Consider the following 15548-nt stretch of genomic DNA (forward strand, 5'->3'; position numbering starts at 1 on the left):
TGGAAAATGGCTGCAATGAAACAAAGAGTGAAAAATTTAAAGGGGTCTGAATACTTTCCGTACCCACTGTATATCTTTGGATAATGAGGTTTGGAGGTGTTTAGGGCCAAGCACAATAACTTCAGTTTTGTCTGAGTTTAGAAAATTGTAGGTCATCCATGATTTTATATCTTTAATGTATGCTTGAAGCTTAGCTAACTGACTGGTTTCGTCTGGCTTAATTAATAGGTATAATTGGGTGTCACCGCATGACTGAAAATTGGATTAACATTATCAACCTCATTAACACTTATTTTCCATATGTCTTTCTATGGTCTTAAACATTTGTCTTCACCGGATATAGCACAAAGTGGTAGTAAAAAAAATCAGATCCCCTTTTAGTTTTCAGTAGCCAAATAAGCCTCTATAAGGGGCAGTGCCTGCTCTAAGAAAAATCTGGAATTTAATTTTGAAACTTGAAATGTCAGTGATCCATGACAGAGTTTATTCTACTATTTTGAGCTTTAGAAATAATAACCTTAATTTTGATCTCCATAGGTGTAAAGAGGAGTGTGTGTGTGAAGCATGCAGAAACACCAGTGTGTCTATGGAGAGAGTGTGTTCCCTCAGCAGCCCCGACAGCAGCCTCAGCACTAGTTCTTTTGCCTCCAACTCCCTTCAGTCCAGCCCCTCTGTTTCACCATGCAAGAGACCTAACAGGTAGTGGAAGTGTGTCTTCATCTCCAAATAACTAAAAAAGTAATGTTCTACAAAGAGAAACGTTAAGTTACTGTTACCTAAGTTACAGTAGTCTTAATTTTATTTTTCCTCTGTGATTAGCATGTCTGAAGACGATGGCCATGAGAGTGGCTGTGACACAGTGGAAGGCTCTCCCACGTCTGACACATCAACCTCCCCACATGGCAACAGTCCTTATCGTTACCTCGACAACAGTAACCACAACAAGCGCTCACCTTTGGCTGCCATTGTAGCGCCAATGCCTTATACTGCAGTGCAGGGCAGGAGTCCCCGTGGCGTCAGGACAATGGTGGTTCCACCAATGAGAGTGCAGAACAACAACAGTCAAGGGACAGAGGAGCGTGTTCAGAGATCAGGTCAGTGGAAATATTTACCTTTACAACAAGAAACAAATATTCCTGTTTAAATGTTTATGTATTGTATGATGGATTTTATAGTTGAGAAGAAAATGAGTGTTGTTGTTTTTTAGGTTTTAACCAATTTTTGTCATTACAAGCTAAGAAATTAATGCTCTCATGAAAATGTTGTTTGTCTAGCAACATGTGTCTTCATCTTTACAACTGTCATGTAGTTTGTCCCCTGTGCTTTGGCGGTGTGTGCTTTGCAGGTCATATGGAAGCAGTAAGGGCTTACCGCCCCCTAGTGGGTCATAGAGGCTTTAACAGGTGATCAAGAGACACCAACAGAGAACTAGCCACATTGTGCCAATACCTCAAAGATGCATCCATAGCAGGCAATGCTATCATTGCCTGAGAGTCTTCTTTTACGGCTTTCCCTTAATCAAAGTAGGGGTTTTCTTTAAAGAAAGTTTCCAAGATAACTAGCTGGTGTATTTGCGCCTCATCTATTAAAAATGCACAGTTAGATTGGTTTATAAACAGTGTCTTTTAAAAATGTGTACAAAGGGTTCAAAATTGGCACCACCTACCTGCCAAATGGCTGTAAATTGTCAAAAAAAGAGTTGCTGCTAAAATGTGCACAACATTCACTACCCATTTGGCGGATATTAGATGAAAACGTTTTTTTTATCCCTATGTGTACACATGTGCATCATTTGAAATTTGTCAACATCTAGTGTAAGCTTCAGTAAACCAGACATCCCAAAGCAAACCAAGTTTTGCTAATTTGGAAGCTGTCCAGGAAGAGTAAAATGATCAAAGCTCTGAGCAGTAACCTCGGCTGATGGTTGGCTTTAGCATTGAATTTTAAATCATTTAGACAGCTTTTTTGTTAATCCCTCAACTAATATTTTTAATGCAGTTTAAAAACAAATCTAAATCCAAAAACAAATCCGTCCTTACTTGACAACACCTGCATCAGTGATACAGAAGTTTTATATAGAAGACGAAGAGGAAGAGTTTACTTCAACCAAAGTACAGCATGAGTACTTTCTGAACATGTCCATTTCCACTAGTGTTGGGTACCAAACTTTAAATAACTCTATAAGTTGGTTTCAAGTATGGTTAAAGTTTTTCTAAACTTAACGCAGACACCATTCACTGTGATATGATATTAATGGCGAGCCGAAAGCAATAGTGGTGCTGTCACCAGCATTACACTTCCTCTGAGACAACCAGGCACAACAGTGGTTTCTATGCCCTGGTAACCAGTGGTGGGATGTAACAAAGTACAAATACCGCCGTTCACACATGCTTAATATACAATATACTATATTTATCTTAAAAGTACTCCCCGTCCTCAGCTGTGAAGCCACGTATTTGTTGTTCAAGCGTGTATGTTCTCGCTAGATAAATGTGTTTGCTGTCCTGCAAAGTCGAGCTATATTGCAAATCAACCTGTTAGATAACCAGAATTGTAGGTCAGAAACTGGGCCACAGATGGTAAGCACAATTACGTTAACCTAAAACTAACTTAATTAAAATGCCACAGCCCATACGTTTTTTTTTTATTATTAGAATATAGACATTAAGAGAATAAATTGTTATGCACATACTTTAATTTTAATACTTAAAGTACATTTAATATCAGGTACTTTTTACTTTTAAATATGTCTGAGGTTATGAGATTTAGCTTAGTTGGCTTCGTGCTTCGCCGTCCGTCAATACCCACCACGTCCGGATTTGTTGCGGAACGGCTGCAGCCATGACTGACCGTGAATTCATGTAGAACAGAACCACAGAACCACAAGATGGGACAGAGTTGGAACACAGCCGTTTCGCAATCTGTGGAAATACACACATTGACTTTAATGAAACGTAATAACTCCACCGCCATTCCGGAGCGGATCCGCAGCTGTTGTGAAACCGGTGGAAATGGGGAGTGACGGGCTGAGGTTGTAAGACAAGTCAACTTTATTTCTATAGCACCTTTCAGCAACAAAGCAATTCAAAGTGCTTCACATAAAACGAAAGAGCAATTAAAAACGGTCATGATGAAAATTAAAACGCTAAAAAAGAATAATAAATGCAAGAATAAAATCTACAGCAAGTGAGAAATTAATATTTATTCAATTTAACAGGTTATAGGGCAGGTTTGGTAAGAGAGAGGGAGGGATTTTGTTTTTGTTTCATTTCTTAAGAGCGTAAAATATTTTAAATAAATAACATAATGTTCTAAGTAATTAGGATAAATAGGTTTGGAATTATTTTTACAACTGAAATATTGTTTTTTTAATTTTAGAAGGAAAGTATCAAAAAAGGTTATCTTTGGGAACCGGAACCGAATTTCATGTACCAGTACCGATAAAAATGTTAAAGGTACCCAGCCCTAATGTCCACATGTCCAGTTCAAGGTCTGTTGGTTCCTCGGATTGAAGGGAAAGGTGGATGCATTTTATTTGGTGTTGAGTCAGAGCCTATGCTTTCTCTGCTGGTTCTTGCCATGCTGCAAAAGTTGCCCTTAAACACTGATCTGAGACCAGCTTCACCTTTTTTCCCGCCAGATGTTTGTTATTATTTATGGTCATAAATGGTGGAGTGAATTTAAAACTGATACAGATCAGAGTCCAAGGAGCAACTTTGCTCCTCGGGTACCTTTTCTGACTGCCAAAAATCTCTCTTTAACTCTGTTTTCCCAACTTTATAAATTGAATTGTCTAGTTTTATGATGCTGTGTTGAATTGGAAGATGCCCAACTTAAAGTGAAAGACAAATTTGATATTTCTTTTAAAAACACCAGAAATATTGTAGGATTACTGCTAAGAATGTCCAGAGAACTGATACTACCAACACCTTCCGGTTTGAAAATGACAAAAAACACCAGCCATGCCCATTTTTTTAAGCACCATTAGCGAGAATTCCAGGTTTAGCAGCATCGGTGCTGCTCCTCTCCCGGAACTGATGGGGGCAGTATACGCTTCAGAGCGTTCCAGTCGATAGGTTCAGAAGTAGGAGGTCACGAACAAGTGTCCGAAGTCATGCTCTTCTACTTCCGGTACACAGCTTATCTAAAAACCTTGAACAAGGGTCAACACAGATCGATTCTACCCGACCTAAAAAATGGCATCTTCACTGCAAACTCATAGTCCTCTCTTCACAATTTACAGCCCCCCTCTCTTGGCTTCAAATAACTCACCGTTGTCGGCTACTGCCACTGAACGTTACATTGTAAACAGCTGTGGCTGCTTGCGTGTTCCTCCAGTAACATTAGCCGTTAGCAGGGTTAATTTAATTTGATTTTATTTATAGTGTCAATTCATAACAAGAGTTATCTCAAGACACTTTACAGATAGAGTAAGTCTAGACCACACTCCATAATTTACAAGGACCCAACAGTTCTAGTAGTTCCCTCCAGAGCAAGCAACAGTGCAACAGTGGCGATGAAAAACTCCCTTATAGGACGAAACCTCGGACAGATCCAGGCTCTTGGTAGGCGGTGTCTGCCAGGTTGGGGTTGAAATGAAAAGTGTCAATAACAGTCACAATAAAAGATAATGGAACAGTAGTTTGTAATAGTTCATGGCATAGCAGGGTAAGCATGGCGGTGTTAGCCAGGACCTGTCGGGATCACTTTACTGTCTGTGTCTTCATTGTTTTTGCAAGTAACCAACTTGGGTACTCTAGCTTAATTCAATGTGAGTACACAAATATTGAAATGGCATTAAATGCCCGTTCCTTGTAGCCGTGATAAATTAGCCTAAAACTAATGCTCAGCTGCATGTTCAGGTGCAAATTAGCCAGCTCTGCGTTCTTTTGGGAAGCTGTCTCCATCTTCCAAATACATATCCAATATTTACACCGGGTTTGTAATGTCTCTGGTCAAGCAGCTGTTAAAAACACTGTTGTTGTTTTTGCACAGAACCTTTTGAAAAGATGCCTGGAAGTCTGCAACGTGTCCGGGGACACTAGTTGTCGCACTATAACTGTTATTTTTTACTTTTATTTTGTTGTTCTATGCTCTAATGCACATGTTTTGTATGTCTTTTTATGACATTTTAATATCTTTTAAATAATTTAATAAAGAAGTTCATATTTCAAGTTAAAGTACATGGAAAATCCTTTTTTATCAAAATCGGCATTGTGAATCATGTTATTTTACTGGTACTGGCACCGAATGGTACTGAATTTTTGGTATTGTTAGCTCTGTGCTGCTAATATAAAAGTTCTTCCACACCAACTGTAATGCAGAAGATGTTGCGTTCTTCTGTAGTGTCAAGTGGTAGTTCTCTTTGGGCCCGAATGTTCTACTTGTTCAAGAACTAGAATTCTATAACAACTCTCTGAAATGGGTGAAACATGTCAGCACCTTAACATGTTCACCACTGTGTTTGTTGTTCATCTAATACAAACACATTATTGTGTAAACACTCAGATTATACCTGTAAAGTTTCAATATTGATAAATCCTTAAACAAGACTCTTTTAGTCTTTATGAGGAAAGTTTAGCTAATGTCTAGTCCATGTCAGATGTTAAGATTTTGTGGAAGTGTTAACTCTAAACAGCCTGAGCTTTTCCAGTTATCCTTTGACTGTGCATGAAATAAACAGGCTGTTTTTGTTCAGTTGGCTTCATGATTTGGATGCACATGCTGCTGTGTCTCAAAGATTAGCTAGATATATTGGTCTTCAGATATTGTCTTTTCAGATTTGACTTCTTTTGCTTTAAACGAAAATCTATTTACTGTGTATTGCACTTACCCAACAAAAAAAATGTTTAATCTAGATGTAGATTGGTGCCACTACAATTGATTCCCAGCACTCAGGAGAACAATTTTGGTGTCTGGAAAATTCTTTATTTATTTATGTATTGAAATTCATATTTTCCTTTCTCAAGTTTCTACGAACATTTAGTTTTTGGTAGTGTGCTAAGACCTTTGGGACCAGCTAGGACCGTCACATTATATGCTGCTCTTTAGCCTGTTTGTTTAGCCTTTATCTGCCTGGCAAAGCAACTCTCTGCACACATTAAAGGATTATGTGCTTGTCCTATTTATAATTCATTTTACAATTTGAAGTGGTACACATTGACTTTATTAAAGCAACTCCGCTTTAGCTTCAGTTAACGCAAATTAGTGCTGGGCAGAACTTTGTATTGATCCTGGCGGTTTCACGGTATATTATATTTTCCTTCTTTTGCTTGACTGGGCTTTTATATAGGTTAATGGCTTATTCTACTGTAAGGAGTATATACAACATACCATTTTTGTTTTTAATCTCATCGTGTTTACTAAAATTGATTACTAAAGGGTTTGCTTGGCTCCACAATAGGGCTGGCCAATATATCAATATCGCAATATGACACTAGATGTTGTCTCAGATTTTGGATATATTGTAATATGGTAACTGCTGTGTTCACCTGGTTTTACAGGCTCTATTACAGTAAAGTGATGTAATTTTCAGAATTTACCGGACTGTTCTAGCTGTTTACTCACTAAGTCATTAATTCATTTCCGGAGAATATTTATTAAAAAATCTCATTGTATGAATAATATTTTGTCAAAGCACCAAATGTCAACCGTACAATTTTGTTGCAATATCGACATTGAGGTACAGTATGTGGTCAAGTGATGTCTGATTTTCTCTATATTGCCCAGAATCTAAACTATTTTTATTGTGCAAACTGCAAAGTAGTAAAATAAACTTAAATCAAATGAATACACATACAAACAACTTAGTAAGATGGTTGTATAAACACTAGGGCTGTAATCTCCCAGTCGACTAGTCGATTTATTGGTTGATACGTTCTGGCTTGACCAAAATTCTGATTGGTCGATTTTTTGCCATGTTATTTCATCAGGTGGAAGCATAGACCTTTACGGTCTATGGGTGGAAAGCACTTATTGCTAATGGGGGTGTTTTCAGAGCATCCCTGTTTCACAGGTAACAGTCTGTCTTCAGAACACCCCCCTTGTTTTCACTTTTTTTTTGAGTAGCCCAACCCACTGGGGACAGATTGAAGATAGAACTAGAAAGCCTTGTTTTAGTGGTTTGATGAATATTTATTTAATTGTGAGTGTTTAATTTACAGTCAGTCCTGCTTAACCATGTCGAAGACATCGGCAGTGTGGCAGCACTTTACAAAAATAGATAACGGAAAAAAGTCAAATACAAAGTTTGCAAGTAACAGTTTGCATATTGCAGCTCGACTACAAACATGGCACATCACCTAGTCCAGTCCACACAAACGGCAAGCTTACTTTTCTGCGTTAGGTTGCCCTGTCTGTTTTGAGTAGGCTATATCAACATATCAGAATTGAAATATTTCTTAGTCTAATAATCGTTTTATAACTACCGGCGCACCCACCCGCAGCTACGGTAGTGTTCCCCAGACCCCCCCAGACCCCGCTGAATGTTAAGCCTCTACCATCCAAACGCAAAAATAAAATCATGGAAGGAACTGTCGACTTTATTGCTCAGGATATGACGCCCATTGCTGTTGTGGAGGGCTGAGGTTTTAAGAACTTGTTAATATACAACGCCAGCACGACACAGCATTATGCATGGACTAATCGGAAAATGCTAGGGACCCAAAGAGAAACATCAGAGTTAATGCAACACAGCGAGGCACTGAGCTTGACCACAGATATGTTTAAATATGCAGTATATGTTAAAGTAGACGTGCCTTTTGTGTTTAAGAGTAAAAGCTTTAAATTAATAGTATATTTGTTTCTGAGCCGCGACACCGAGCTCCGATGTTCAGCCGCTCCATGCGAGGACATGAACAGAGCGCTGATGCAGCGCTGTCAGAGCCGACAGACGAGTGAGATTTCAGTGCAAAATAATTATGTCAAAAAACATTTTATATACTGCAAATAGACTACAAGGAAAAGTACTGCGGGACAGTACAGTTAATTAATCAAATGTTGTTTTTTTTCACCCCTCCGCACCAGTTGATTTTTAGTCAAAATTTCATGACTATAGTCGACCAAGATTTTCTTTGGTTGATTACAGCCCTAATAAACACTGCCTTGGCTGGATTGTTATTGTGTTCATAATGTTGCTCCGGTGCATGCTTGAAGTGACCTCTATCTATAAATTACATCTGGCTGTATGTCTGTCTGTCTGTCTGTCTGTCTGTCTGTCTGTCTCTGTCTGTCTCTCTCTCTCTCTCTCTCTCTCTCTCTCTCTCTCTCTCTCTCTCTCTCTCTCTCTCTCTCTCTCTCTCTCTCTCTCTCTCTCTCTGTGTGTGTGTGTGTGTGTGTGTGTGTGTGTGTGTGTGTGTGTTCGTGTTTTATGTGCATATCTCTTGAACCGACAAATTGACAGGTGTGTTGCTACGGGCACAAGTAAGTGTGGTGCAAGTTTGATGTTGTTTGGATTAGAAAGGCAACAGATATCGATAAATATATAGCTAGGTAAAAGAATCACTTTGTGTGGTAAAAGCATTGGCTTTTGCCACCCGAGCCGCTGTCCTCTCCCCCTGAGGACCAGAGACTGAGAGCAGCGGAGCTTTAGAAAATAAAATGTGACATACACCTTAGACCCACAATAATGTGCTAAGTAGCACCACTTTGGACTGTCTTTGACTTTGAATAAACAAAAACGACTATTTCAGAATTTCAAGACGTTTCAGAATCTCATACAGGCAAAGCACAACCAGACAACAAGTGCAGACGGAGCCCGATGTCACAAATAGGCAGGCTATTTATCTTATAAAGTGAGACGTATCTGTATGGGGAACGTAACCTGCACATCAACAGACACCACATGCAGAGCGCTTTCGTACAGCGCGGGGGGGGGGGACTCTTTCCTGCTATTGTATTAAATTGCTGTGAGCTGGCCAAACATAACATAGCCTAATCTCGGAGATTCCTTCAGAGCGCTGTGCAATGCGAGAAAATCTCAGGGTTGAACTGGGAAGAAGGCTTGGGCTGTAATAAGGTAACAGTATACTGTGGGGTCCTAAAAATAGTAACAGTATCAGTTTCAATACCGTCATTAAGGAGAAGTTTGGCAATTTTTTACATTAATCTCGATCCACATAAATATGCGTAAACTTTTGATTGAGAGAAACCCTGACCCGAATCAGTGCTGGACACACGGAGTAGCTGCAGCAATGTTAATGAGCTTCCACTGAGCTAAAATGTCAGTTTTAGAGATCTTTTGTGCCTCTTAAGAGACATAATATTCAATTGAAATGTCTGTGGAATGTGTGTGTGTCTTCTTCACTGTCTTTAGTCTCGCATGGCATGTGGACTAAAATTGCCATTTATTTTTGCTGTATAAATGTCCTTGACTGACTCACTTATGTCTTCTCTCCGCTCCAGTCTCAGAGTCCTGGTCCCGTTCCAAAGGCCGCTGCAGCTTCATAGGACATCAGAGCACTCCCTCGTCCTTCCCCCTCCTCCCATCCGCCCCCCTCCTGTCCCGGCAGCAAAAAGTGACTGGGCAGCAGCAGCAGCAGCACCCTCTGGGCTATGGACAGGTCAGTTCAGTTATTTTTCTTTGACTTTATTATATATGGGGGCTTATTAAGGAGCTGAACACTTTGAATTACATTGGTGAATATTAATGGGATTGTTTGTGCTTTGCAGCAGAGCTCTAGGGCATTGTTTGTCAAAGCAGCAGGACCTTTAGGTAATTTTACAGCTGGTCTGCCACAATCAGCAGTATTCTAGTCTCCGGTCAAGGGCTTGATTAAAATGACTTGATATTGTGGACTTGTGTGGTTTGTCTTTTCTGCCTGTATGAAAACATGTATTTAATTTCAAACATCAGGCAGGGACTGTAAAGAAATGGTTCATCATTTTGGAATGTTTGCTTATTAATTTTCCTGCCAAGAGTGAGATGAGAAGACTATTACCCCTATACTAAATATTAATCTAGAGCCAGTGGTCACTTAAGGGGAAAACGGCTCTGTCCATAGGTGACAAAATCCACCTACCTGCTACACCCTTTAAATCTCACTCGCATTAATCTCACTCGCATTAGCTTAGACACATATCTGAACAACAAGTTGTGGTTTCACAGACGTTATGTTCCAGGAAAACTCAAAGAAGTTTCTGTTCCTGGCAAAGACATAGTCATAAAACTGTGTTGTTTTTTCACTTTTGTGTAAATTAGTCAGGTTAACTCTTTCCTCGTGTTTCCAGTCTTTGTGCTAAACTAGCCAGCTGCTTTCTCCAGCTTCATACTGAATGGATAGACAAGAGTGATATCAAGCCTGTCATTTAACTCACAGCAAAAAATCAAATGCTTTATTTCCAAAAATATCAAACTATTTTTTTAACAGACTGCATAGGCCCTGGATGTTTAAAAGATTCTCATTCAGCTTGTCTATTCTCTTTCTCAGGTGCAGCCGTACGGTTCAAACCACAGCAACAAAGAGTGGAACGGCAACTATGGGCCACTGCGACCGCACGCCTACATCCCCCCAACTGTCCACACACACACCTTCACCCACCTGTCGCACGGCAGCCCCACCCTCACATCAGCCGCCCCTCACACACTAACCCAAGGCCTGCCCACACACACCCTGTTGTCCTACACTCCCAGCGCCCCCCTCACCGCCGCTCATCACCCCCACCCCATCCTGCCCTCTCGCCCTCCTCCACCCCCTCTCCTCCAGCACAGCTACAGTTTTTCCCACCCACAAGGTGGCGCTATACTTCACCAGCTGACCCTGGGCATAAGCACCCACCACCATGGACACCCCGCTCCCCAACCACACAGGCTCCTCCCTTCCCCGACCATTCATTCTCATCACCAGCCCGGCTACGCCCACAACCCCCACCAGTACAAGCCTCCCTTCCCTCCTCCTCACCCTTACATGGCCTCCCCGGCTGCCTACACAGGCTTCCCTCTGAGCCCCACCAAGCTCAGCCATCACCCCCAGTTCTCGTATATCTGAGGAGCAGAGCAGGGCCACAGCAGTACCTTCTAGTGAGGAAGGGCAACGAGAAATGGACTGGGGCTGCAACCTGGGCAGGAAGAGCTTGCAGCAGAGCACAAAACAGACACTTGTCATAACGAGGAAGAGGAAAAAATGGTTATCAAGGAGAATGGATAACAATGTATCATATGGGATTGAGAAAGAAAAACAAAATTAACAATACTGAAGATAATGTTTTATGGTGTTTCAAGGATAAAGAAATTCACAGTCTCTTTAATCTGGAGGTTATCGTCCAAAGTCAAGTTTTGTTTGATTGTCAGAGCAACTTCAGCTCTGAAAATATCTCCTGGGAAATCATGTCAGTCAACGGAGGAAACAATGATTGATTAAATCTGAATAGCTTTATAAGAAAGTGTCACAGGAGGGAATTAATTAAAAAAGTATGATGATAAGGATATTTTAGTTAACAATGTGTTTTTTCACATTGCCTCCTGTTGTTTAAGAGAGAGTTGTTTCAGAGAGTATGATCTAATTGGAGATGGGGAAATCTTTTTTTGTTGCTGTCAATGCGCTCAGCCTCCCCAACCCTTTATCTTTGTTACCATGTAGCATGTGCTAGCTGGTCAGATCTGTTTAAGCCATCCCAGTCTTTATTAACCAGGATTGAATGCTCCTGTCTTTGTTTGAGGCAGGCTTCACTGCTGCCATCGCTTAGTGCCTTAAAACCAGAGTCGATGACGTTACTTCAGGAGATTATAGGTTGGAAATTTAAATGGGCTTGCAGCACTTAACCTTTAGACTCTGAGTGTGATGGGCTTATTGGATAAATAATGCTTGTGCTTATGTTTTTTATATTGGCAAATGTTGGACTTCAGTTTGCTTCCTAACTCAGAGTATGCATTTACTTTAGCTAGAAGCTGCACATTTAGGGCTTTGACTGAATGAGCTTTTTATGTAAATAAAGAGTGATTTGATATTTTAATAATCGATTTCTATTCACTATAGTACTTAATTCACAACAGTATTGTCACTGTTTACTGTAACTGCAATACAATCTAGATAGCCTCTGGGTTGCTGTGTTTTTATTAGTTAGCATTTAGGCTAGAATTGTATTAAAGCATTTATGTTTTAGTTTTTGGGAGTGGCATAGACAAAAAAAGATTGTTTCATGTTTTTACTTTTAAATGCTTCTCAGTGTTTGAAATAACCTGTCAACTTACAGTATCATTGCTGGGCTATTGAGTGTTAACGGTGTATCGGTAATTGTTTTAAATATTAGTGTGATACAAACCTTTTTGTCCATGTATTAAAGCCTGTTGTCAGTTTTGATACATTCCTTCAGGGTGGATGCATAGCCTTGATAATTATTATTTTTAGTTTTGTGTTTCTGATTTCTAGTGTGTAGTAGAGCTGCGTCTTTACCTGTCATATCAGCTGGTATTTTTCTGTAATCAGCACCAAAGACTGTTCATCAATCATTTCTGAAGCATGGTCAATACTATTTCTGCTTTCACCTCTGTTGCAGTTATCATCATTGGAATATATTGTGAGATCTCTATTTTAAAAATGAGGATGAGGTTGAGGTTTTATTTTTCTGAGCTATATTTGGCAAATTGTATTTGGAATGTAAAGATAATAAGCTGCTATGTACCGATTATCTGCCACTTCGTAGCTGTGAATTTAGAGGAATAATCTTATTCTAGCCTGCGTTCGCTCTTTCGTTCTTTTGTATTGTAGTTCTGATGACTAGATACATTAGACGTGTTTTTTTTTAATAGTATAATGAATACTATTCCTATATGCTAGTGCCTCTGTATATTGGCTTTGTTGTTTTGAAGTGATTGTAAACTGCTGTAATGGAAGTTATGAGTTTTCCTTTTTTATTTTATTCTGTTGCTTTTTGGTGTGTGTGTGTGTTTTTTTGTGTGGATTTAGCATCAGTATTCCAAATGTAGGCTGGGTTAACTGTTTTGATTCTGTAACCGGTTTGTTGTTGATGTGTTAAGAGTTTTCTTGTTTTCTTCTGATGATATGGCTTTTCTTTCAGTTTTTGGACTGTATTTGCAACTCTGCATACTGTGCAACTAGTGCCTTTCTTCAGACAAGTGGCTGACAGGGGACATCTTGCATTTATATCAAAGCAGAAGAAACCCCAAAGTTGTTTGTTTGACAAAGATAAGGTCTGAAACAATCTCTTTTTTTACAAAATCCTAAGAAAGTACAAGTCAGGGAATGTTTCATTTCGCTCACCAAGTACACCGTGCAGTACTCAAAATACCTAGGGCCTGAATATACACAAATGCAAAGCTTTATTATCACACCATCAATGTATTTGTGGAACTCAAGACTTCTGTTTTTGGTTTGCGAATTAGTTATTTGTTACATTTCTAATGGCTGCACATCTTTTTTTTCTCTTATCTTGTGTTGGGATGTTGTATGCAGCTAGTACCATAGGTTGATATCAACATGTGTTTTAGTCAGGGGTTCTTTCAAAATGCTTTATCCATCATCAAATACAAAGTTTAGGTCCAAGTTGTCTCATCTCCATCTACGTTAGTGTATGTTGTCACTGTAACAAAAGAAAATTGCTCAGTTTCTTTGTATTATAACATAATCTCAAATTTTTACAAAATTCCTATAACGTGGAACCAAGATGGTTGGTTTTATTAAAAACAAAGAACGTTTTGGGATATAACAAGATAAATTGTTATGATACAACACAGTTGTTGTTTTGGTTTTTGGGGGTGGGGGGAGAGCATCTAACAGTATGTTGTAATATTGGAAAAACTATCTTGTAAAAACAGGAAAAGTTTGTTATGACAAGAAACCGAGCAAATTTATTTTGTCATGGTGCTACTCTACTTAATGTATTACATTGTAATTGTGTCGTTATGTTGTTTAAGCAATGTGTTTGTTTTGTGTGCTCATCTAATATGCTACTGTGTTGACGATGCTTAGACAAATGAAAGGATGCAGTACAGACTAGAATTATAATTAATATACTGTATGTCTGTGTCATAACACATTAATCTGTACTTTACTTCAAGGAAAATGTTCTGTTTTTTTGTTTTAACCCTGTGGTGTACAGCCTCTCTGTGATTCCCATATGGCTTTATTATTTCTGTCAGTTTAGCACCTGTGATGAGATGAACACATGTCCCACCTCAGTGATGTCCTACGCCGTAATCCCCCACCATTTTGGGTTGATTGCTTATGATAGATAATCCCGCCACAATGCAGCCTTGACAGTTGCATCATCAAAGTCAGCCGAGGGTCACACAGTCCCAGATCTAAAGCTCAACAAGCACACAGAGCCAAGCAGCCTTAGCTAACAATGCAGGCCTTAGAACTGCAGGGGACATTTTGGGGAAATGGCAATAAACAAGGATTTAATCCAGTGCATCTAGATATTAGGTGGAATCTGCTTTCAGAAATTAAGGCCTGCTTTTACTAGGCCCTCACCTGACAAAACCATTAACTCACAAAAATGGGTCTGAACATCTCAGAAATAAATTGTGCAAAATCAGATCCTTAAGAAATGTTTTAGGTAGATTTTGTACCACAACTATCTAATTATCGAGTTGACAATTGTAGTTAGACACAAATATTAATTGCTAAATCGAAACTGTTACTGTTCTAAATATGTGTGTAGATCTGTGTGGCTTTATGATAATGATTTATTTTTTATTTTATTGTATTCTTATATGCTACACTAGTTTTGACATGTAGCAACTGCACTGTGCAATATACAACAATATGACGACTGGGAAAATAATTATTGTTTGGATGTAATGTGTGTCTTACCAGTTTGAGGTCGTTTTCTTTCCCCCCTCTAGTTCTCAGTGAGTTTCAATGTGATGAAGCCTTTTGTACCTTGTCACAAAAAGCGGGTTCCTTCTTGGTGACTCTTATTGGTGAGTGTCAAATTATGAATTGATAGTGTACTATGTCAAGATTCACTTTGAATTAAAAATGATCTTTTGCTTCAGTCGCTGTTGTCTTTATGCATGTACATGTCATGTACAGGTTTTACTCTTAGTGTGTGTCTATAATAATGGTGACCTTTAAATGTATTTTTAAGTGTATCCAAAGATATGAACTATGAAGTGATAATTGTGTAAAATACAGTAATACACTACTCAAACACTACAAAAAAATTAAAGGAACTGTTTACATATAAAGACATATTATAACAATTGTACTTTCCCGTAAGATAACACGGAGCCATTTGGAAAGCAGAACATGCACTCCCTGGCCAGATAAAGAAATGACAACATTGATGATTGTATTTCACTCATAAATAAGACAATTTAGAGGGCTTCCAGTTAGACATTTTCTGTACCATGTTGTAGTGCTGAAAACTGTCTCCTTGTTTGTCCGCAAGTATAAATGAACATTAAGATATCTTCGGTGTCTCTGTCTATTTATTAGTTGACAGAAAACTGCTTTGATCATTTCCAGTTTCAAAAATGTGAGGCCTTTTCTATATGGTTGCCTTTTAATACCTTAACCTTCCTCTGGTGTTAGCTTTCTGCTGCCATCTGAAGTGTTAGCGGGTCATTTTGGACCCGTGTATTAAAT

General features: G+C 39.1%; 1 protein-coding gene across 2 annotated transcripts in view; it reads left to right on the forward strand.

The window, feature by feature from the left end:
- The window catches only part of LOC117948589 (homeodomain-interacting protein kinase 3-like), a 55419-nt gene extending 40464 nt beyond the window's left edge, over nt 1-14955 (forward strand). For both annotated transcript variants that reach the window (XM_034878304.1, XM_034878305.1), the window contains exons 15-18: nt 538-699; nt 820-1094; nt 9403-9560; nt 10428-14955. In XM_034878304.1, coding sequence (XP_034734195.1) covers nt 538-699; nt 820-1094; nt 9403-9560; nt 10428-10985 — 1153 coding nt within the window. In that variant the 3' untranslated portion in view covers nt 10986-14955. The remainder of the gene's footprint in view (nt 1-537; nt 700-819; nt 1095-9402; nt 9561-10427) is intronic.
- Nucleotides 14956-15548: the final 593 nt, after the last annotated feature.

Source organism: Etheostoma cragini, chromosome 8, assembly GCF_013103735.1.
Source record: "Etheostoma cragini isolate CJK2018 chromosome 8, CSU_Ecrag_1.0, whole genome shotgun sequence".
Classification (NCBI taxonomy): Eukaryota; Metazoa; Chordata; class Actinopteri; order Perciformes; family Percidae; genus Etheostoma; species Etheostoma cragini.